The sequence below is a fragment of the Phascolarctos cinereus genome, unplaced genomic scaffold, assembly GCF_003287225.1.
Source record: "Phascolarctos cinereus isolate Bilbo 61053 unplaced genomic scaffold, phaCin_HiC Scaffold_1;HRSCAF=81, whole genome shotgun sequence".
In the NCBI taxonomy this organism is placed as follows: Eukaryota; Metazoa; Chordata; class Mammalia; order Diprotodontia; family Phascolarctidae; genus Phascolarctos; species Phascolarctos cinereus.
Window position 1 is genome coordinate 279,169,589 of NW_027555514.1, and position 24,331 is coordinate 279,193,919.

The 24,331-nt window shown below is 48.0% G+C and overlaps 1 protein-coding gene across 1 annotated transcript; it reads left to right on the forward strand.

Moving 5' to 3' along the window:
• The first annotated feature begins 1,414 nt into the window (after window positions 1-1,414).
• Window positions 1,415-18,283, forward strand: RASD2 (RASD family member 2). The gene is made up of 3 exons (XM_020982468.2): window positions 1,415-2,632; window positions 10,782-11,061; window positions 17,017-18,283. Exons 2-3 carry the CDS (start codon window positions 10,791-10,793, stop codon window positions 17,544-17,546), a joined length of 801 nt encoding a protein of 266 aa, XP_020838127.1. The 5' UTR covers window positions 1,415-2,632; window positions 10,782-10,790; the 3' UTR covers window positions 17,547-18,283.
• The last annotated feature ends 6,048 nt before the right edge of the window (window positions 18,284-24,331 follow it).

Consider the following 24,331-nt stretch of genomic DNA (forward strand, 5'->3'; position numbering starts at 1 on the left):
GAAACCTTGCTCAAAGTCATATAATTACCAGCAGAGCTAGACCTCAAACTCTGGCTTCCCAATGGTCAGTCAAACATTCTTTCTTTACTCTCAGCCTCAGTTATTGCCTAAGATTCTAGTGGTGAGGATGAGCACAAGAGGAGGGACAGAATCCAGGGAGGCAGCAAGATACCCTGGAAACATTAGTGGATTTGGATCTGGGTTGGCATCTTAGTTTCACCACTTCTTTTATTATTATTATTTTTTTTTTTTTTTGGTGAGGCAATTGGGATTAAGTGACTTTCGCAGAGTCACACACAGCTCCACTTCTTAACTATGTGATGTTGGGCAAGTCCCTTCCCTTCCTTGGGCCTCAGTTTCCTCCTCTGTAAAATGAGGGGTTTGGACCAGATAACCTCTAAAGGCCTTTCTGGCTCTAAACCTAAGGTCATGTGATACAGAAGTTGGACTTCTAAGTTTCCTTTCAGCTCTAAACGCATGCCTCCCTGAACAGGGGGAGTCTGGAGGAGGATGGGAGAAATAGATGGAGTGAGCCGGCCAGTTCAGGCTGGGTGGCTCTTGAATCACTCCATCCTCTCCAAGCTGAAGGGTGCCTAGAAAGACCTGGCCAAAGTGACTCGGAGCCCCTTCCCAGGAGGCACGTTCTTTGTCCATGTGCTCTGCATAGCTGGGTCTGACATCTGAGACTGGAGTGTTTGCGCTGCAGGAGGAAGAGGAAGAGGAGGAAGGCAGCGACCGCTTCTCCGAAGGAGAGTGGGAGACGTGTGTGTGTGTGTGTGTGTGTGTGTGTGTGTGTGTGTGTGTGTGTGTGTGTGTGTGTGTGTATGTCTTGGGGGGGGGAGCGCCTCTTCTTTCTCACAGGGTCAGCAGTTTTCTCAGCATCTGGAAGGCGGGCGGTAACCAGCGACTTTGCGCCCTTTCTTGGGGGCAGCCGCGGCCGGGGTCTTTGCTGTCTAGACTCCGGAGGGTTTTCCGGCACTCTCTGGGAACAGGTGGTCCCATCGCAGGCTCTCTGCAGACGCCGGGTCCAGTCTGCATCCTGCCGGTCGCCTGGACGAGCCAGCCGCCTGCCTCCCTATCCTCACCTGTGCGGGGCAGGGAGGGCAGCCTTTGAGAGTCCCAGTCACGGTGCCTGCACTGAGGGGCCGAGGAGCCGCCCATGCCACATCCCAGGGCCCAGGGCCCCCCCCCGCCCCCGCCACCAACCACAGCCACACGCCTGTGCACGAGGAGCTAGCTGACTGCGGCTGGCCCGGAGGCCTGGGGATGTGCCTGCGGGGGAAGGTGGGAGGGGGAGGGGCCGAGCTCCCAGCCCCGGCCGCTGATTGGCGGAGACCGGTGCTAGGGGGTGTGGTGCTGGGGCCTGGGGAGGGGAGGCGGGCCAGCCGGCTATAGAGACTGCAGTGCCAGGAGGATCGGCGGCAGCCGAGATTCAGCCGTCCGGCAGAGAGCTGGGGGCGGCTGAACCGAGCGAACGGACCAACGGAGAGATAGACAGGGAGTTCAGAGGCAGCGGCGCGAGTCTCAGGGGGCAGAGCCCTGGTGGAGCCCCTTCCAAAACGCGTCCCCCCAGCTAAACCCCCGGGAGACAATTCAGCCTCCCCGAAGCGAAGAGTTAGTGACAGAGACAGCCGGCAAAGTTCCCGCGGTGACTTTGGGGGCTGGGAGGAAGGGTCCAGAAAGGGGGTGAAAAGAAGCAGAAGAAGACTGAGACCCAATCCGGAGAGAGCTTGGAGCGGGAAAGCCCCCCAGGTGACCCTCCATCCTCTAGAGGCCTCTAGGAAAGCCTCTCCCACTCCCCAGCGGTTCCTGACACTCGCTCCCAGGTGGCCAGTCCTCCAGGACGACCGCAGCTCTCTACAGTGCTTCGGACAGAGCCGGAGGCCAGCCAAAGGGCGGGGAGGAAGGAGCCCGAGTGGGGCTACCGCGGGGTCTCTGTGTTCCCAACCGGTCAACCCAGACGGCGGGCGCAGAGGACTCTAGCCTCCCCTTCACCTGGACAGAGGTGAAGGAGGGAAGCAGGCAGCTAGGAAAGCCAGGACGGTGCCAACGTTGGGAACTTTCTAAGAGAAGGTGGGGGGGGCGGGAACAGGCCAAGGAGATCCACCCATATGAAAAGGGGAGAACTGAGTGAGCTGAGGGCAAAACTGTTTGCCAGGGCGTATGTTTTAGCTCCCCTGCATTTTGCAACCCCCGACACCTGCCTTCGGTAAGCACGCATTGCTCTTCGCCTCCCCCCACCCCCCATTCGGCTACAGCAGAGCCAGAGCAGACACACCCCCCACCTCCACTCCCCACCTCACCCTACCTTCCAGTCCCTGGCTGCCGGCTTTATTCTCTCTGCCTGTTTGTGGAAGAAGGCGATTTGGGGAGGCTTCTCTGAGCTGCGCCTTGGAGTCGTCCTGAGGCCAGCGGCGCCCTCAGAGCGCTCTCCCATGGGGTTCAAGTCTTCGGAGCCTTCTCACCTATCTCAGCCCATCCAGGCTAGCCCAGCCGCGGAGGGACCGGGGGGCCAGTGACTTGGAACAAGTACGAGAGCAGAGATCGCCCGTCACCCCGCAGCCTTCAACAGGCTTCAGGACAAACCATTGTGGCTGCATCAGGGGGTCGGGACTGCCCCCTCCACACCCAGGTAAGAGAGAGGGCTATAGACACAGTGCAAGGCAACAGGACGGAAAGGGGCCGTCTCCTCTAGAGATACAGTATAATAAATTTGGAGTCAAAAGGAAGCTTAGAGATCTTTGATCGTACCCCTCTCCTGTTTTACAGATAAGGAAACTGAGGTCCAGGGACGCTGAATTTTCCCAGAGTCACCCAGCTCATATCTGCAGAGGAATCTGAACCCAGGGCTTCCTGACTAGTCCAGGGCCCTTTCAATGCATTGTACTACATTGCCTCTCCTTCTGAGGACGAAATTAGCAAGTGGGTGGGGGCGAGAGAACTGAATCCCTAAGGCTTTCTGTCCTGTCCTTGGTTTATTGCACCGACGAGGGACAAGGGTGGAAACGGGCATATATCAGACAAGGGGGAAACCCTTGGCTTGATAACCGGTGTCGAAAGGTTGAAAAAACTGTCTGCAGGGGAGGAAAAGGAAGAACCAGGACACTGCTCGGAATGCAAAGGCTCTCTCTCTCTCTCGCTCGCTCTCTCTCTCTCTCTCTCTCTCTCTCTCTCTCTCTCTCTCTCTCTCTCTCTCTCTCTCTCTCTCGTTTTTTGTTGTTATTTTTAATTTACTTTCCTTCTCAAGGGACCATCAAGGAGAGGAGGGAGAGTCAGTTTCTTCTTTTGTAAAATGAAGGTACCTCTGAGGTTCCTTCTAGCTCTGATCCTAAGATCCTTGGGTAAATCCCAATCCCTCTGGGTCTCAGTTTCCTCCTCTGTAAAAGGAAGGGATTGGACTTCACGACCTCTTAGGTTCCTTGTATTTCTAGATCTATAATCCTGTGTCCCTCTAGGACCTGTGTGGGGCTGCGGTACTGGACTGGGCTTGGCTCTGTGAGGGGATTCCTATTGGGACCTTGCTTAACAAAAACTCTCCTTCCTATCACTCTTTAAGGTCTGCAGTGCTCTTTCCTCATAGCAACTGTGGGGTATGTGTGTTGGGGGGGGAGAGGGTTATTATCCCTATTTAACAGATGGGGAAAGTGAGGCTCAGAAAAGGGAAGTGACTTTCCCAAGATTGGAGAGCTGGTGTTAGATCTGTTTAAACCTAGGTTTGCCTAACTTTTAAGGCTTGTGCTCTTTCCACTGGCCCATATTACCTCTCTCACCCTGCCACAGGCATGGCTGTCTACAGCAGTAGCAGTAGAGAAGGTTTGCTTCTGTTGAAGCAGAAACTGAGGTTTCAAGCAGAAAGATTGATGGGTGGTTCATAGGTTCATGGGATCGTGGAGCTAGAAGGGACCTCAGTTAAGCCAGCTAGGCCAACCCCCTCATCTTACAGATAAGGAAACTGAGGCACAGAGGTTTGTAGTGATTTGCCTGAGATCATATAGTTAGTGAACAACAAAGTTGAAGCTTGAGCTTGAATCTTATGAACTCCCCAGAAAGGGTTAGGATCTTTCCCAAAATTACACAGGAATTGAGGTACAGTGGGGGAAATGGAAAGGAGCTGAATTTGAAGTCAGATGCCCAGGTTTTGAAATGAAGACCTGACAATAAGCGTCAGAAGTTTTCCCTTTCTGGGCTTCAATTTCCTCCCCTGTAAAATAAAGGGGCCAGGCTAGGTGGTCTTCCAGTTGTGTGACCCTAAGCCCCTTCCCTTCTCTGGGCCTCAGTTTCCTCATCTGTTAATTGAGGGGATTGTACTAGATGGCCTATGAGGTCCATTCCAGCTCCAAGTCTGTCCCTCCTATAATTCTGTGAAAAGGGAGTCATCAAGGGAACTTTATCTCTAAGGTAAACAGATTAGGAGGAAGAGACAGGTGGGACAGTTCAAAACAATGCCAGCCAAGGCGGTGCCCACAAGCCAGTTAGACATTAGACTTAAGTAGGTCACAATGCCCCCTCTAGAAAAACATCTTTTCTTGTGAAAAAGATGCCATCCTAGCTGTGTGCTATGGAAGGCACGTCATGGTGAAGCTCCATGGGGCTGCTTGCCCAGTGCAGACAGCCTAAGGAAGGTTCCAATGTAATAGAGAATAGTAATAGAATGTAATAGAATAATACTGTGTCTACTTCAGGGATGCTGGATCGTGAAAGTCACCGCTCAGTCCCCTTCAAGACGTTCCCCGGGTGCAAGGGGAATTGTGAAACCATCCAGGGTAGGGTGTGTCTAAAGAGGCTACTTTCCTGGGCACTGGGAGCCATTTTCACCCAGGGATGATCTTGGATTAGCAGAAAGGGCCCAAGGTTCCAAGGATATCCTCAAGACATTTCTATTGGATTCTGGAGTCAAACAGGGTCCTAGCTCTAGAGATGGAAGAGACCTCAGAGGCTATCGGGTCCAACCCTTTCACTTTACAGATGAGGACACTGAGGCCCAGTAATGTTAAGACACTTTTCCCAAATCACTCTTGTAGTAAATTTATAGGGACTTGAACCCAGATTCTTTGACTTCCCAGCCCCTGATAACCTTACCATGGTTGCACATTAACCCTGCTTTTCATCCTGGCTCTGACTCCACCTTGTCGAATTGAATTTTAGATCACTTAAAAGGCCAGAGCCAAATCTTTGATCTTATGAACCTCAATATCCTCATGCTCTGGAATTCAGACAGACTGCTCAGGAGGAAGGGACCATGGTTAACCCCAGGATTGGAAGGGACCCTGGAAATCTGCTAGGCCTCATTTGATGGATGAGGAAACTGAGACCCACAGAGGGGACCTGGGAATTGGACTAGCAGTTGTACAGATTGTCAGCTCCTCTAGAATGTGCAGGAACTGTTCCATTCCTGTCTTTCTCTCCCTAAAGCCTAGAACCTTGCTGGACACATGGGAGGGGCTTGGTGAGTAAGTTATTGATTCTCCTGGAAAGCCAGTTGTAAATTACTGAGAGCTGATTGTAGTAGGTTCCTAGAGGCTTTGCCATGAGGGAATGAAGGATGAGGGATGACGGTCACTGTGCTGCTGCTCAGGAGCTTCAGAGAGCCATTCTCCCTATAGGATACTAAGATTGCTGTCGTCTAGTCTGGACCTGTTTCTAAATGACTGTAGTGATTGTGTGGGTGGGTAGGTATTTGGGGGGGGGGATATCTATCATTCCCTAGAGAATCTAGCACTCCCCACCCCCACCCCCAGCTTTCCATTGGATGGCAGCATGAAGAGGTGGAAGGAGCTGGGATCTGGCCTTGAGTTCAAGTCCTGACTTTGGACAACGCTTCTGAAGGCCCTTCGTGCCCTGACATTCTACTGCTAATCAGTGCTGGTCTCATAGCCTTCAGGGTAGGGGTCTCCCCAGTGAGGTTTAGCAAGGAGAAGTGGGAAGTTTCCCAGACATAGCAGCTTCAGCTCCTTCTCTCTGCTTCTCTCTCCCCCTTCTTCCTTCCCTTCCTCTTGTCTTCTTTCTGTCTTCTCCCTGCTTCTCCCTCTGTTTCTTCCTTCTTTGGTCTCTCTCCTCTTCCTCTTCTCCCCTTTCCTTCCTTTTCCACCCCACCCTGCCTTTCTGTCATCTCCCTCTCCCTCAAATCTTTCTTGTCTCTCTGTCTGCCTCTGTCTCTGTCTCTCTTTCTCTGTCTCTCTCTCCTCTCTTCTCTCTTAGCTTGAAGGGACCTTAGATGGTTAGAACTGAAATGGACCTTAAAACAAGGAATATTTCCCCCCCCCTTCCTCCTCTCTGTCTCTCTCATTTCTTCCCCTCATATCTCTGTCTCTCTTCCTTTCCCTTTTCCTCTCTCATATCTTTCTCCATTTTTCCCTTCCCTCCCTTTCCCTCCTCTCTCTCTCTCTCTCTCTCTTCTCTCTCTCTCTCTCTCTCTCTCTCTCTCTCTCTTCTTCCTTCTTTTCCCTTATCTCCAACTCTCTCTACCTTCTGGGTTTCTTTCATCTTATTCCCTTCCCCCCTTCTATTTTCTCCTTCTTTTGTCTCTCTCACTTATCACTTCTCATTCATTCTTTCCTTTCTTCCTTCCCTTCCTCCCTTCCTTCTTTCCTTCCTTCCTTTCTTCCTACTTTCCTCTCTGCCTGTCTCTCTCCCCTATGTCATCCCTGTTTCTCTCATCTCTGTCATTCTGTCTTTTTCTCTCTGTCATGATTGCTTGTTAAGTGACATCTCTCTTCTCACATTTTCTTCCTTTGTATTTGTTATCTCTCCTTTCATTTTCTCTCTCCTTTCTTATTCTCTCCTTCTCATCCTATGTCATTGTCTATTTCTCTTAAATTTATTCTTTCACCTTTTCTAGTTTTTCTCTACCTCTTTCCTTTTACCTTTTTATCTTTCCCTCATCTAATTTCTTTCCCCTTCTATTTATCTTTTCTCTCCTTTCCCTCTTTACCAGTCCTCCCTCATTCCCTCTTATTCCGTCTTGTCTATTGTTGCTTTCATAATTCTTGATCTTTGCTGAGCATTAAGGGACAGGAGTTGTGGGGTGGGAGTGCTGGTGGATTGTTTTCAGGGGTCTGGGAGTCCCCACCCAGGGAAGCATCCACCTCTAATCGCCTCAGGTCCTCTCTTTCCCTTCATCCACCAGCCCCCAATCCCAGACCTGAGGTTGAGACATTGGCCAATCTTTGTTGTTCCTAAGTAGCAGAGACCCTCTCCAGCTCCAGGAGACCTCGAAATAGAGATGCCTACCCTCTGAGATGGAGCAGGTACAAAGCCTGGCTAGTGGTTAAGTCATCAACTGTCAGAAAACCTACCAGTCCCTACTGGAGATAAAAAGGCAAAAATGAGGCAGTTCCTGACCTTGAGAAACTAATATTCTATCGAGGGGATACAACATATTAGCTGATAACAATAAGTAGAGAATTGTACAAAATAAAAACAAGGATTTCTTTATGCGGGGGGGTCAAGAAAGAGCTTATAATTGGGGAAAGCACAAAAGACCTCTGAAATGAGGTACTCAAGGAAGTTCTCAGGCTCGAAAGAAATGTTTCATGCCAGCCTGGACAAAGGCTTGAGATGGGAAATGGAGTGTGACTGTCAAAGTGTGGTGGGAAGAGTACTGGATTTGTTTTCCTAGGATGTGGGTTTATAGGGTCATAGGGTCTTGGTATATAGAATGAACTTATCTAGTCCAATCCCCTTATTTGTCAGAAGAGAAACTGAGGCCAAGAGGGAGGAAGTGATTCAGCCAATGTCATCCAGCTAGAGAAGCAGAAAAGGCAAGAATCAAACCCTGACCTTTGGCCCCTAATTCCAGAGGGTCAGGGTGAGGTGGAAATAGAATGTCTCCTCTTAGGGACAGTGGATGAACCTTTGGGCGCCTGGAGAAGGCAGACTGTGACTCCTGAGCAGGGCTTTATCAACAAAGATGTCCTCTTTCCCTGCTCCCTCCACCCTAAAGGAAGGTTAGCATCAGCCCCAGACCTGCTTGGCAGGACTAGTGGTAGGGCAAGACAGACTGCTGCCCCTAACATCAGGCTGCCAAAAAAGTCTGGGGTCAGGAGTCCATTTAATTAAACTATGGGTCTGCTTGGGCCAGGGGGAGCTCTGGGGGAGGGGGATGGGCAGAATGGCAAGGATTTGATTTCAACCACTTCGAATTTCTGCCCTGACTTCCAGCCCTACCTCCTATGCCTACTCCTCCAGGAAGCCTGCCCTACTTGTCTGTAAGAAGGGCTCTTCGTTTCGGCAGACTTGACATAGCAGTAAGATGCAAAGTTTATCTTGCTTCATCTTTATAAATCTCCTAGTGCGGAGCAGGGTATTCTGCACCCAGGAGGCACCCCACACACGCCTGTTTGATGAAAGCAGTCACCACAGCTCCAAAGCCATGAGTCCAACCCCCTTATTTTACAAACAAGGAAACTGAGGCCCACAAAGGGTAAGGGACTTGCGGGTGGCCACACAGCCAGTAAGCCTGAGGGGCAGGATTTGAACCCAGTTCCTCTGATTCCAAGTCCACTGCTCTTTTCACTGTACCCCAATAAATGAATGATCAATACAGCAAATATTTATTGAAGACCTACAATGAATAACAATAACACTTGCCGGCATTTATAGAAGCCTTTGAGGTTTACAAAATCACTTTACAGATGATCTCATTTGATTCTGTCAAGAACTCTGTGAAATAGGAGCTGTTAATCATCCCCATTTTACAGATGAGGAAATTGAGGTAGAGAAAGCTGGAGGCACTCCCCCAGGCTCACCCAGGTAACAAGCTCTGAGGAGAATCGTCCTCTGACAATCATTCCAGCGCTTTTTTTTACCATGAATGAATGAATGAAAGATTCCAGGCTTTCTGTGAGATGCCAGTGAAATAATGTAAGTAAATCACTCTGCAGGTTTTCCAGTACTATAGAAATGCCAGCTATTATTATAATTCTATGCTAATATTCTAGTGGGACAGAAAGGAGGAGACGTATTTCTATCTAATAATGAGACAAGGAGGGATTCAACACGTCCCATCTACATGTACATGAACCAGAGTACCATACAAGAGCATAGGGCAGAAGAGATGCTTCTGACTTGGGGCACCAAGGCAATCAGGGAAGGCTTCCTGAAAGAAGTGACCATTTGAGCTAGGCCTTGAAGGTTCAGGAGGATGGGTGTGGGAGAGGGCTGGAAGAGGGAGCTGAAGAAGCAATGAGGCAAAACATTTCAGAAAAATGTATTGATAGGAGCTCAAGTTGTGTGTGTATCGGTTTGGCTATGGGAGATAAGTCTAAAAGGTAAATTCAGAAGAAAGCATGGAAGGCCTTGAATGCCAGGATTAGGTGTCTAGATCTGCTCTGATAGGGAATCGGAAGCCCCTGGAAGGTCTGTTTTCTGTTTCTGGCTCTGAGCTCATAGGTATTGATGATGATGGTGGTGGTGATGATTATAGCTTTCATTTACATAATGCTTTAAGGCTTGCAAAAATAAATAAAATAAAATAAAATTTAAAAAAGATTTGTAAAACATTTTACGTATTATCCCATTTGGTCCGCACAATAAACCTGGGAAGTAGATATTATTATTATGCCCATTTTATGGATGAAGAAACTGAGGTAGACTGAGGTTAAGTGACTTGCCCGAGGTCACAGTACTAAGTAACTGTCTGTGGCTGGATTTGAACTCAGGTCTTTCTGACTCCAAGTCCAGAGCTCTCTCCACTGTGGCACCCCCAGCTGCCTATCTTGTTTTTAAAGACCTCTAGCAAAGATGTTTTCCCAGCTGGGCTCTCATGCCCGTTCCAGTATTTAATAGCCCCTGGGGAAATTTCTTCTTCCTCTCTACCCTTAGCCTTCCTGGCCAGAGGATGAATGTGGATCTTATTTTCCCTTATGCTCCCTTATATTCCGTGGCATCTTGCAGGAGGACAAATCTGAGCAGGACAAATCTAAGAAGTCCAGCCCTGAGAAAAGAGGCTTGGGGAGGGGAGGGCAGTGCCTGGGGCTCTGAGGGGTTTAACAACACAGAGGAAGTAAGGGAAACTGAGGATGATGCCAAGCCTTGCACTTAAAACCAAACCTTCCCCACTGGGAGAGAGGGTTATTTCCTGCCCCATCAAACTCCACACTCCATGAAATAAAGAGAACAGAGAAGGCCCAGAGATGGTGGTCACCCTAAAAACCTCCTTATGGGATTCTGTTTATCCAATAAACCCGCCCTTGTCCTTTGTCTATGCCCTGAACCAGCCCCCTCTCTCCATGTCTTAGGATCATAGAACCAGAGAATGTTAGAGCTGGAATGTGGAATGTTAGGGCTGGGAAGGAACTTAGTACAGAGGATGTCATGAAATATCAGAGCTGGGAGGGACCTTAGAACAGGGAATGTCAGAGCTGGGAGGGGCCTTAGAACAGGGAATGCCAGAGCTGGGAGGGGCCTTAGAATAGGGGATGTCAGAGCTGTGAGGGGCCTTAGAATAGGGGATGTCAGGGCTAGGAGGTCCCTTAGAATATGAAATATCGAGCTGAGAGGGAGCTTAGAACAGGGAATGTCAGAGCTAGGAGGGCCTTAGAACATGGAATATTCAAGCTGAAAAGGAGAAAAATCACAAAAACCAAAGGGCTAGAATGAGCCTTAAACATCACCCAGTCCAATTCCTTACCTGGACAGGCGTTCTCTTGACAATCTTCTCAATAAAACGATCATTGAAAGTCAGAGCTGGAAGAGGCCTCCAAGAGCATCTGTCTCGCCTCTAGACTTTGGGCCTCTTAACTGTGATTCTCACACTCTTTTCTTCCCTCCCTCCCCACCAGCCCCAAGCGATGATGAAGACGACGTCCAGTGGGAACTGCGCGCTCAGCGTGCCTGCCAAGAATTCCTACCGCATGGTGGTCTTAGGAGCCTCCCGGGTGGGCAAGAGCTCTATCGTCTCCCGGTTCCTCAATGGCCGCTTTGAAGACCAGTACACCCCCACCATCGAGGACTTTCACCGAAAGGTCTATAACATCCGAGGGGACATGTATCAACTGGACATCTTGGACACATCAGGCAATCACCCCTTCCCAGCCATGAGGAGGCTGTCCATCCTCACAGGTGAGGGCCTGGAAGGGAGGAGGCAAAGGGTGGCTGACAGTTCCATGCCTTGGGGGGGGGGGGTCACCAAGGCAAGTTACTTTCCCTCTCAGCCTCAGTTTCCTCCTCTATAACATGTAAGGAGTGATCTCTAAGGCTCTTTACAGTTCTAGCACCCTATGATCGTAAGAACACAGGCCTCCTTGGCCATCCACCTAATGGTGGAGCTTCAGGCTTTGTAGGAATAAGAAACAAAAGAGACCTCAGAGTTCATCTTGTCCAACTCCATTTTTTCAGATGGGGAAACTGAGGTGGTGGGGGACAATGGGAGGAGGGATTCACTTGCCTAAGGTGACTCTGTTGTTAATTAGCAGAACCAAGATTCAAACCCTATTCCTTTGACAATGATCTTGCCTTCTGCCTGGGATAGTCAAGGAAGGCTCCTTGGACTTGAGCTGGACGTCTAAGGCTAAGGAGGACCTGGATAAGGAAGGCAGTGAGAGACAATCTAAGCAGAAGGAGAGAGGCAGAAAAACATAAGGCATACCAAGCAGTCAGTGAACAAGCATTTATTAGGCATCTACTATATTCCAGACACTTTGCTGAGCATTGGGGATTCAGAAAGAGGCAAAATACACGAAAAACATCTTAGAATCCTAAATTCTCCAGGCAGTCTGGGACCAATCCCTTTCAATGATTCAATCAATAAAGAAGCTCCTCTGTGCCAGGCACCGTTCCCAGCGCTGGTGATACAAAGACAAAACCTCAAGGAGCTTCTGCTCTGCTAAGCACTGGCTCCAATGATTTGGCTCAAAAATCCCTCCATAGGGGCAGCTAGGTGGCACAGTGGATAGAGCACCGGCCCTGAAGTCAGGAGGGCCTGAGTTCAAATCTGGCCTCAGACCAAACACTTGACACTTACTAGCTGTGTGACCCTGGGCAAGTCACTTAACCCCAATTGCCTAAAAGCCAAAAAAAAAAAATTAAAACAAACAAACAAACAAAAATCCCTCCATGGCTGCCCATCTTGGGTAACTTTGGTCAATCAATGAAAAGACATTTATTAAGCACTTATCATATGCCAGGCACTGTGCTGAGCCCTTCCTTCATGTCCACCATCTCATTTGAACTTAGTTGTAGGAGAAGCAGAACAGGAATAATATTCCTATTGTAAAGGCCCAGAGAGGATGACAAACTTGTCCAAGGTCACACAGCTAGGAGCGTGGGAGTGGACCCCAAGTCTCTAGATCCTTTATGTTGTGCTCCTGGTGATGAGGGACCCTGAGTAAGGTGAATCAGGACAAATATATAACCTCAATTCATTGGAAAAACAGCTCAGAGAGCCGGCTTGGAGGCAAGTCAGCGCTGGTGGTTCTGTATGCAGAGGAGAGTTCAGTGACTGATGGGTGCTTGCCGGAGGGGCGCAGCAGCCCGCAGAATATGCCCCATTAGTATTGCATGACATGAAGAGGGAGGGAGTGCACCGGGAGTGCTTTCCCTGACACTCTAATCCTTCAGGGGTTCAGACCCAAACACATCCAATTTAATAAATGAAACATTCATTTCTATTTAGTGCAGGTGTGGGGGGGGGAGGGGGGAGACAGAGTCCTTTCCTGTAGTTCTCTGGTGCTCAGCTAAGAGTCTGGAAATCAGAGGGTTCTCATCCTGGCTTGGCCACCTGACTGCTCCTGGACAAGTCATTGACACTGCTCTCAGCCTCAATTTCTTCCTCTTACAAAATGCAAGAGGCCTGAGTCTCTCCAGCTCTGAGTCCTGGGAGCTAAGAGCTCATAGGAACGTCATTCTGGAGCTGAATCTTGATGGGGTTTAAGCATTCTGAGAAGCCCGTGCTAGGAAGGAGTATACTATACTATTTGGGATATCTCAGCAAAGGGAAAACAGGATGGACCCTGAACACTTTGGCAAAGGGACCCATGGAAGTGTGATGTGGCCCAGAGCCAGTGAAGGAGGAAGCAGGGAAAAAGACAGAAGCATTCCTCTTCCCCTAAGATATGGTGAATCCAGGTGCCCATTCTGAGACCCAGGCTTTGCCCTCTCCCCGTGGGCCAGCATTGAGTAGGGATTCAGGGAGGAAGGAAGGGGGGTTGCCTTGTCCTATTGCTGGGGATCTGCTAAGGCCCTAGTATGTACAAGAAGCCCCTCACCCCACAGCATCTCCCCCATTGCCCCTGGACTGTCTAATCCCTTCCATCTGACAGGCTTTCAAGTACAGGAATATACTTACTATGTGCCTGAGTTTTCCCTTCTCCAGGCTCATTCCAGATTCCTTTATCAAGCCACATAAGGCAAGATCTTGAGATCCTTCACTATCCTGACTCTCCTCCTGACAGCTTTCCAACACCCTTCCTGGAGGGAGCTAGGTGTCACCACGGTGCACGAAGCTGCGGATCTGGAGTCAAGAAGACCTGAGTTCAGATCCAGCTTCAGACACTGACTACCTGTGTGACCCTGAGCAACTCACATAATCTCTGTTTGCCTCAGTTTCCTCAACTGCAAAAAGCGAATAATACTAGCACCTACCACTCAGGGTTGTTGTAAAGATCAAATGAGATAATATTGTAAAAAGAAGTAGCACATAGTGACCCTATGCTCTAACCCTACCTACTACTACAAAGTAAGTGCTTAATGAATAGTTCTTTCTTCCCTAAATTCTGGTGCCTGATATTCAACACCAAACCCCAAATATGGTCTGACTAGGGCCAACAGACTCAAACCTCCATAGTTCCTGGGCATTATGCTTCTCAAAATGTGGCTGGTGCCTTCTACCGTTGAGGCCACTAAAGCCTCCAGAATTCTGTCCTTTCATGCTTCTCACAGCTTGTTCTGATTTTTTGGAACCCAGGAGGAACACTTGACATTAATCCCTATTACATTTCACCCCAATGCTGGAGCTTGTCATGGGCTGGGGGGATCCTGACTTATCATCGAAGGTATAAGTTTTTCCTGCTAGCTTTGTGTCCTTTGAAGAGCAGCAGGGCAATTCCTTTGTTCAAGTCATTGATATAAAAATGTTAAATCATAGGGGGCCAAGAACAGGGCCCTGGGGCACTTCACTGGAGACCTCCTTCCAAGATGTTACGGAACCACAAACAAGGATTCTTTGAGACTAGCCATTTAACCAGTTCCAAATCCAGCTAATTGTACTAGTGATTCTCAAACTTTGTGGTCTCAAAGCCCCTTTATACTCTTAAAATGATTGAGGACCCCTCTCCATAACTGAAGCCCCATCTCAAAGAGCTTTTGTTTTAGTGGGTCATATCTATCAACACCTACCATATCAGAAATTTTTGCTCTTGGTTGTTGAGTCATTTCAGTCATCTCTGACTCTTCCTGACCCCGTTTGGGGTTTTCTTAGCAAAGATACTGGAGTAGTTTGTCATTTCCTTTTCCAGCTCATTTTACAGATAAGGAAACTGAGGCAAATAGGGTTAAGTGACTTGCCCAGGGTCACACAGCTGGTAAGTGTCTGAGGCTGGAGTTGAACTCAGGAAGATGAGTTTCCCTGACTCTAGGCTACTGTGTCACCTCAATGTCCCTAATTAAAACATCTTAGTTTTACTAGGAAAATAGTTTGACCTTGCAGACCCCCTTAGGGACCCCTGGAGGCCCTCAGACTACACTTTGAGAACTACTGACCTGGACCATGTGGGATAAACAGAATTCATAGATTTACTTACAGCTGGAAGGCACATCAGGGGCCATCCAGTCCAACCTTGTTGTTTTACAGATGGGGAAGTTGAGGCCAGGATATCATGGGACTAAAACATCTTAGAACCAGAGCTGGAAGGGACCTCAGAAGCTTTCTAGTCCAACCTTGTTATTTACAGAGGAGGAAACTGAGGGCCCAAGATCATACAGGGAGTAAAATGGCAAAGCAGGTATTAACTCAGCTTTCCTGACTCCAAATTCAGCACTATTTCTTTCAGTTCTCTGTCTTTCCCACAAGAAGAGCCAAAGAGATACTTTGACAAATATTTTGCTACAATTTAAGCACAGCAGTCTCTTGATCTAACCACTTCGTAACACTAGCACGGCATGCTCTGCTCCCTTTGGAATAAGCCTGAGAATAGAGAAGCCCCTGGCATCATTGCAGGGCTATCTTCAAGTGAAGGCTTGTCTGAGACATCCTAGTATAGTAGAAAGAGCTGATGGACCGGGGTTCACATCCCAAGCTCCGCCATTTTCTACCTTCCACAAGCGCTTGGACTTTTCCGAGCCCATGATTTCCTCCATCTGCATGTTTGCATGGGCAGTCCCTCATGCCTACCGTACCCTCCTTCCTTGAGTTTAACCTCCCAGAAGACGGCAAAACACGGGCCCCAGAATGATCACCTGATTCACCCCACCTTAGGGACTGCTTTGTGTCTTTTTCCATCATCCCCTTAACCAAAGGATTTGTGTGTGACACAGCAGTGCGTGTGGAATCTGAGGGGGCTGGAAAACTGGTTTTGCCACTTATGAGCTGTTCACCCCTGGGCTAGATCTTACCCGCTTTGGGCCTCAGTTTCCTCATCTGTAAAATGCAATGGCCTTGAAGGACCCTTCCAGCTCTGACTTTCTCTGAGCTTTCTCTATTAGGGGAAACGGCTTCAGAACAACAGCTGGAGGGGAAAAAAAGGGAAGGACTGGAGAGCCAAAGTGCCTCTAAAGCAATTCAGCATTCAACACCACACCTAGCACACCACTGGTTCGCAGGAAATGCTAAAAGAAATCAATTCAATAGCATTGTTCTCCCCAGCTGTGAGGCAGGGCCCCGTTTTGGAAGGTGAAAACATGGTGACAGGCAGTAGAATCCTTCGGGGTGTAGGATTATCACAACGGGACATGGCCTGGCAGCCAGTGTGGAAAATACTGCCAGGCTGACATTGCCCACAACTCCTCTGAGAAAAAGCCATGGTAACCGCAGTAAAACTGGGGAATTATTAACAATAACAATGGCTTTTTATAGCACTTTCTTCCCTATCAATCTTCAGAGGAAGGTGTTGAAAGTTTTATTATCCCCATTTTATGGATGAGAAAACTGAGACTCACCCACAAGATCAGAGACTTAGAGCACAAAGGGATCTTAGAGGCCAGTTCCCTCATTTTACAGGTAAACCCACTGCACAGACTTCGTAAATATACCCAAGGTGGAGGTGGGCAGGCAGATGAGGAAACTGGGTATTCAGGACTTAGATCCCATCCTGCCAAACTTCCTCATTTTACAGATGAAGAAACTGAGGACCTGAAGAGACTTTCACACAGCTAGTAAATGTCTGAGACAGGATTTGAACCCAGGGCCTAGAGTCAGGAAGACCTAAATTAAAATCTCAGCTCCGAGATTTACTAGCTGTGTGACTCTGGGTGAGTCTCTTAACCTCTGACTGCCTCAGTTTCCTGAATAAAGGTACCTCCTATGGCTGTCAGGAAGATCAAGTGAGATAATGTTTATAAAGTGCTTAGCACATAATAGGCACTTAATAAATCCTATTTCCTTCCTTCCCCCTTTTTCTTCCTCCCTTCCCTGCTTCTCTTCCTCACTTCCTTTCCTTCCTTTCTTCCTCCCTCCTTTTCTTCCTTCCTCCTCCTTCTCTTCCCCTCCCTCCCCCTCTTCCCTTCCCTCTCTCTCCTTCCTCCCTTCCTTTCTTCCTCCCTCCTTTTCTTCCTTCCTCCCTTCCCTCCTTCTCTTTCCTTCCCTCTTTCTCTCCTTCCTTCCTTCCTTCCTTCCTTCCTTCCTTCCTTCCTCCTCACTCCCTCCTCCCTCACTCTCCTCCTTGCTTCTCCTGACTCTCCTTCCCCCCCTTCTTTCCATTGAGCATCCCATCCACCACAAGCTGATTCGGAGAAATAAAGCACATTGGCCCAGACCACACATTCAATAAATGGTGGAGGCAAGGTTCAAATGTAGGTCCGATGCCATTTGGCCTGATCCCGCCATCCGCTTAAGCCAGCTTTCCTCTCCAATCTCTCCTACAGGAGACGTCTTCATCCTCGTGTTCAGCCTGGATAACCGAGAGTCCTTTGATGAAGTCAAACGTCTCCAGAAGCAGATCCTTGAGGTCAAATCCTGCCTAAAGAACAAGACCAAGGAGACAGCTGACCTGCCCATGGTGATTTGTGGCAACAAGAACGACCACGGAGAGCTCTACCGCCAGGTGCCCACCAACGAGGCGGAGCTCCTCGTCTCGGGGGATGAGAACTGTGCCTACTTCGAGGTGTCGGCCAAGAAGAACACCAATGTGGATGAGATGTTCTACGTGCTCTTCAGCATGGCCAAGCTCCCGCACGAGATGAGCCCGGCCTTGCACCGTAAGATCTCTGTCCAGTATGGAGACGCCTTCCACCAGAAATCCTTCTGCATGCGCAGGGTAAAGGAGATGGATGCCTATGGGATGATCTCCCCGTTTGCCCGCCGGCCCAGCGTCAACAGTGACCTCAAATACATCAAGTCCAAAGTCTTGCGGGAGGGCCAAGCCCGAGAGAGGGAGAAATGCACCATTCAGTAAGAAGAGAGGTGTGAGGAGGGCAGCCCACCTAAGCAGTGCCTTAAGGGAGATGGCTCTGGAGAATGCCCCCAGCCATGCCTGGGGGAAGGGAGGGGACTGGGCAGCCATACTGCCCTCTCTCCCCTTGCAATGGGGAGCCCAACTGCACTGGTCACAAGAGCAGCAGCCCCCTGGGCTCTGTAAATATTTCTGGGTCTTCTCTGCCACCTCCACCCTCCCCTCTGATTCTCCCTTTCTCTTATTGGGATAACTGACTCCCTTCACTTGGTAGGAGAATACCTCTCTGCCAAGGAGGAAACAGATGGGAGATCCCAGTTGGCGTGAATGTGAATGGGAGCTTTCATATTTGGGAGGACAGTTTATCACACAGAATTCAGAAGGGGCAGGAGGCAGAATCTCCAGGCCTTTCTCCAGAACTCAGTCCAACTGAGCCTCTGAACTGACCTTATGGGTCACTGTCTCTTGGGTGAGGGCTGGACAGAGCATTGGGCCTGGGGGCATTTGGGCCACCGAGGTTGAAGTCTTCTGCTTTGGAGAGGGGTGCTCTGAGCAGGAGGGAGGTGAGACCTGTCTCAACTGCTGGGACACCCCCACCAGGAATTTGTGACCTTATTTTCTGCTGTTGGTTTTTTTTTCTTTCCTGCCGATTCCCTCTCCCCATCCTCCAACCAAAGTAGTGGTGTTTGTCTGTTTGATATGAAGTGTGTTTGACGTACCAAGAATATTTATCTTCTGAAGCTCCTTGTTTTATCATTTGTCCTTTTTCTTATGGCTGTTGTCCCTCGAGTGCGGACAGAAATGGACACCAAAACCATTGAACCATCCTAAGGAGGCCTGTACCACCATCCTTAGCCATCTGCCACCTGTTCCCTTGGGGGAACAGGGAATGCTTTTCCCAACAGCCCACACTTACCACCTGCCTTCTCCAGACATAAGGCCCCTGCTCCTGTGCCCCCTCTCCCAGGTCTTTGCAGAAGCAGAGAAGTCTGACAGCCCAAGTCCAGCTCCATTCCCAACTTCTCCCAGTGGCAGTGATCTTGGGCAGTCTTCCTCTGCTCTCACAGCCTCATTTTAACCCATCTGATTAGTAAAAGGGGTTCCTTTCCTCTTCATACACAGATTTGGGGAGATTTCTGAGCAGAGTCTTGATCTTAAGCTAGGGCTCTAGTCTAGTGGAAAAGGCAGGGGATTTGGAATCAGATGAACTTTAGCTGAAATCCAGCTCTGCCACTTATTGATCTACATGACCTAGGGCTGGTCATTTTCACTCTCTGGACCTCAGTTTCCTCATCTGTAAGATTATGGTATTAGATTGGTTGGCCTCTGAGGTCCTTTCCATCCAGGATTAAAAAATAATAATAACAACTGCTCGTCCTGTAGTAATTTAATGTTGGCAAAGTGCTTTGCTTTCCTCGTAACTATCCAGTGAGAAGTAGAAGGGTGGGAAATAAACACTATTATCCATTTTGTAGATGAAAAAGCTGAGGCTCAGAGTGGGCACACACTCGACTGGGGTCAAATGGCAAAGCAGAAAATTGAATCTAGGTCTTTTGACCACAACCCTGGGGGCTCTTTCCAGAGCACCATCCCAAGAACCTGCATCTTGTCACAATGGGAGTGGCCCATGGTATCCCAATGTGGACACAAGGGATGGGATTGACTGTGGCATAGGGAGGTGCTTTATAATTGGATGTGATTATATTCTATAAACACTTCAAGCTCCATAAATCATGGACTTAGAGAATTAGTGGAAGAGACCTTAGGGATCTTCTAGGCCAACCCTTCCATTTTACAGATGGGGAAATTGAGGCTGGCAAAATACTTCTTGTTTCTCCAGCATTTTAATATTTAAAAAGCACTTTCCTGGTGACAACTCAGTAAGGCTGTGCAAGTATTTTTTTTTTCAGTCTTCATTTTACAGATGAGAAAACTGACACTCAGCGAAGTTAGGTGAGTTATCCACAATCACAAAGCTAGGATGTGTCAGAGCAAAGATTTGAACCTAGGTGCTCTAAGTCAAGATTCTAATTCAGGTTCTCTAACTCCATGGCACAGACGAAAGGGAACTGGATTTGGAATCAGTGGACTTGGTTTCAAATCCTAACTCAACATTTTATAAACCTATGTGAGCTTGGAATCTGGGTCTGTTTCCCCAAATGTAAAATGAGGGGTTGGACTAGATGACCTTTAAATCTATGGTGTTAAATCTATGACTCAAAAAACAGTGTTTTTTCCATTTCCCTGTGATTTCTGCCTAAGCCTGGAGATCTGGGGGATGAGAGGGGCTGGGGAGTGAGTGACTACCCCAAGATCACATGATTATCACTGGCAAAGACAGGTTTAGAACCAAGCATTGCACCTCATGCCGCCCAGCCAGCTCTTCTTCAGCCCAGCACCCACCTGCCAAATCTAGGTGCTTTCCTAGGCAGTGAGGGAGAGAAGTGGGAGGTAAGCGTTATTATTCCCATTTTGCAGATGAGAAAACTGGACCTCAGAGAAAGCCAAGAGACTTAACCGGGATCACACCACCAGTAAATTGCAAAGTGGAGATTTGAACCCAGGTCTTCTGGCCACAAGCCTTCGGGCTCTTTCTCGAACACCATCTCAAGAACCTGCATCATGTCATGAGAGGACTATGGACTTAGAACTGGAAGAGACCCCTGAGGTCAAGTCCATTTTATAGATGAGAAAACTGAGCCCCAGGGAAGTTAAGTGATCTGCCCAAGTCACATAGAAGCATCAGACATAGGATTGGAACCCATCTCTTCTGACTCCAGAATACTCGGGTTCATAGGATTTCAAGCTAAAAAGGACTTTAGAGAGTAGATTGTGTATTAGCCCTGTTTTGCAGGTGAGGAAACTGAGGCACGGAGAGTTTAAGTGACTTGACCAAAGTCACAAAGATAAGAAGTAGTGGAACCAGATCTTCTGATTCCAAATTGAAAGCTCTTTTCAATCAATACACAAGGCTTCCCCCCATCCAAGTACTGGTTGCCTCTGTAAACAGTCTGTAAAGATAATGAATCTTCTTCATATGCATATATATGTGGATATGTATATACATGATGTATGCACACATTCAAATGGAGAGGTCCATGCACACTTCAACCCCATCCCTATGTACATTCCATTCACATTCGGGACTTCATCCCCTGCTCCTGGGCATCTACCTGATGTGGGCCGGTGAGTTCTCTGACACAGAAATGCTCTCTCCATCGTGACTTAACAAGGATCCACCTTCCATCCCTGCTCCCCAGCCCTTTTGGGTTGGAGGGAAACAGGATGGGAGCAGTTCCACTCCTTTCCCCAGCCTCCTTCTTCTCATTCAGTCCTGGATGGTGGGGGCACATGGCCCAGCCAGGAGCAGGCCTGGGGGCTGACTTTAGAAGTCACCAGCTGAGAGCTGAGAGGGGACCCCTGGGGCCATCTAGGCTGATGCTCCTTATCCAAAGGAGGTAAGTGAGATCCAGAGGGGATGAGCACTCAGGGTCACACAGGAGGCGAGCGGTGACTCAGGATGTGACTCCAAGTCCAGCGAGTTCTTCCGGCTACCACCGGGGAGCAGAGCCACAATCTGGCTAAGTCCCTGTGTGACTGTCTTTCAGAGACTTTGCGTCTCTCCTATAACAAGATAAATGCTTACCTGCCCTGGAGTACAGAATTTCCATGCAATTTTAACAATAATAATAATAATAATACCAGCTGTTCCTACAGCTATGTCAGCTGGGCAAATCTATTTCCTTGGAAAAATTCTGTGAGGTAAGCAGGGTGAGTATTATATGCCCATTTTACAGATGAAGAAACAGAGTCTCACAGAGGTACAGGAACTTGCCCCCATGCGCAGCCAGGAGGAACTGGACCTGGATTTGAACCCAGGGACCAACTGCAGGTCCAGGGCTCCGTCCACAACACTGTCCTGTCTCTAGGGCACGTATGAAAAAGTGTCCCCGCTTGCACCCCACCCCACTGCCCACTTTGTCCCAAGGAAGCCACTCGGGGTTTCTCAGGTGCCCCTTCCCCCACCTCTCCAACTCCCCCAATGTAAATATGTATGTACTATGGATAATTAAAGCTGACTTATCTATAAAACTCTCCCTCACCTTATATTTCCTCTCACCAAGGCAAGACTTCCCATTGGGATCTCAAACACAATACAGGTCAAGGAGGCTGGGAAGATATAGTTAATGATAAAAATAACACTATTAAGAATATTAATATTGTTAAAAGTAATATTATTGGGAATATTCTTAATGGATTTTAATGTTATTAATGATTAAGGTTGTTCTTAATTGTTATTAATGTTATTCATTAGTATTAAGAATGTTATTAATATTTATAGCTCTTGTTAATATTCTTAATACTAAAGACCTTTCCCAGATTAGGTCTTAATCACCAATAGCCTGGGAATGGGGTCATCCAGAGCTGGAGGGGACCTCAGAGGGCATCGAGTTTCACCCTGTCATTTTACAAATGGGGAAACTGAGGCCCAGGGAAGTAAAGAGATTTGTCTGAGGTCCCATGGTCATAAGTGTTAGAAGATTGCTCCTCTGACCCCAGCACCTGTGCCCCCTCCACCATTCCACTGTCCCCTCCCTACGTGTCTCCTCCTCACTTCCCACTGGTGATGCTCCTTTCTATGGCTTTGTCATTGTGTCTCTCAGTGCTTAAGCAGATCAGACATCGGGACCCCAAGGCTGAGTCTTTGGCTGTCAGCCTCTTAGGCTGGCCATGGCCAGAGGGGACACTGAGCTAATTCTTTGCCTTATGTGTGAGATAATGTGGTGTAATATGTCACGGCCTGTGTGTACCACCACCTTAGACTGTCAGCCCCTTGAGGGTAGGGAACCAGTCTGCCTATGTGCTCTGTATAGTGCCTAGCCCTGTTGTGAGGCGCTCAATAAATAGTGGACTGCAAGATTGTTTTCTTTGTCTTTGAAATAGGAAGTAGCAGATTTGGGTTGGAGGTCCAGATGCATTGTTTGGGGTAGGAACGGGCACACAGAGTGGAGCTCCTCTAACAGTGAAAAATCTTGGTGGCTAAGAAAAACAACAGCTATACACCAAGCCTGGTTCCATGCATATTGGATGGGGTATTGGCTTGAACTCAGAAAGTCCCAAGTTCAAATCCCATCTCAGACACTTACTAACTATGTAGCCTGGGACAAATCACTTCATCTCAGTCTGCCTTAGTTTTCTCATCTGTAAAACGGGAATCATAATAGCACCTACCTCTCTGGGTTGCTGTGAGGACCAAATGAGGTAATATTTGTAAAGTGCTTTACAAACCTCAAAGTGTCATATAAATGCTACCTGTTGAATTATTAAATTAAGTTTTGTGAGATAAGTGGCTTAATTTCTCCAGTTTCATTCTCTAGAAAAGAAAGAAAACAGCATTAGCCCTCTCTGCCTAACCCACAGAGGTGTTTTGAGGCTAGAAGTAGACAATTCACATGTGGGTTTTACTTTAAAATGTAGGAAAAAATGTCTATGAGATCATAGCTCAAAGATTTAGAACTAGAAGGGACCTTAGACACCATCCAGTCATTTTACAGATGAGGAAACTGAAGCTTGTGGAGGTTCAGTGATCCAGGGTCATACAGCTAGTAACAGAACTGAGATCTGAACTCACATCCTCTGACTCCAAATTCAGTGCTGATATTGAAGTGAGGAAATATTTCCTATTACTGCATCACTTATGCATATATTACATATAAAATGTCGTTATTAAGAAGTTACAGAAACACTTCTTGGTATCTCCCTACCTCTGCTTCCTTTGACAGCTTTAGAATATGGAATGTCAGGGGCAGCTAGGTGGCACAGTGGATAGAGCACTGGCCCTGGGGTCAGGAGGACCTGAGTTCAAATCTGGCCTCAGACCCAACACTTGACACTTACTAGCTGTGTGACCCTGGGCAAGCCACTTAACCCCAACTGGACTAAAAACTGAAAAAAAATTCTTAAAAAAAGAATATGGAATGTCAGGACCAAGTCTGTTGGGTCTCCACAAATAGAGGACATGATGAGTGGGGAGGGGGAAATACAGATCACTGAGTAATGCACCTAGGGTTCTGTTTCCTCCTTCTGGCTCAGCTGCCTGCTTGCTGAGTGACCTTGGATCAATTATCTAACCTCTCTAGGCTCCACCTCCCTCATTAATAAAGTACAGGGGTTGGAATAGTCACTTCCATCTTTAAAAATATTAGTCAATGGGTTTATTAGGATTTGCAGTGAGAAAGAACCTTAGAGATCAGTTGGTTCAGCAGTCCTTAAACTTTTTGTTTGTCTTGGGCTGGTGAAAGCCTATGAACTCCTGCTCAGAATAATAGTTTTAAGTGAATAAAATAAACTATACAGGATTGCAATGGAAACCAAATTATACTGGAAAACTGTTATTCAAATATTTTTTAAAATATTAAAAACTAAATTAAAATCTTTAAAAAAGAAGGTCACAGACCTCAGGTTAAAAAGACTTGCTCTGGTGCAAACTCTTCATTTTGTTCTTCTGAACACAAGTCCAGAGGTCTTTCTGCTACCCCAGCGCTGCCTTGGGATGGAGGGCCAGCTAGGATCAGACTGATGACAAGGAGAAAGAATCTCAGGCTGGTGACAAGGACAGGATGAGACAGGGAGGAAAAGATCCTGTCACTGTGAATGTCAATGACTCAGGCACTTTCTAAGATGAGCAACCCTGAGTAGCCAGTGCTTTCTCTGGTCCTCTCTTATGTAACAGATCATTTTCCCAAGGGAAGGATTTCACTGTGTGTTGTTTACAATTTGGAGAGAGG

Bases quoted from the DNA above. Each gene is read 5' to 3' on its own strand.
- RASD2 (XM_020982468.2), top strand. From the start codon at position 10,791: ATGATGAAGACGACGTCCAGTGGGAACTGCGCGCTCAGCGTGCCTGCC. The intron at 11,062-17,016 runs GTGAGGGCCTGG...TCTCTCCTACAG, and splicing joins GAGGCTGTCCATCCTCACAG to GAGACGTCTTCATCCTCGTG.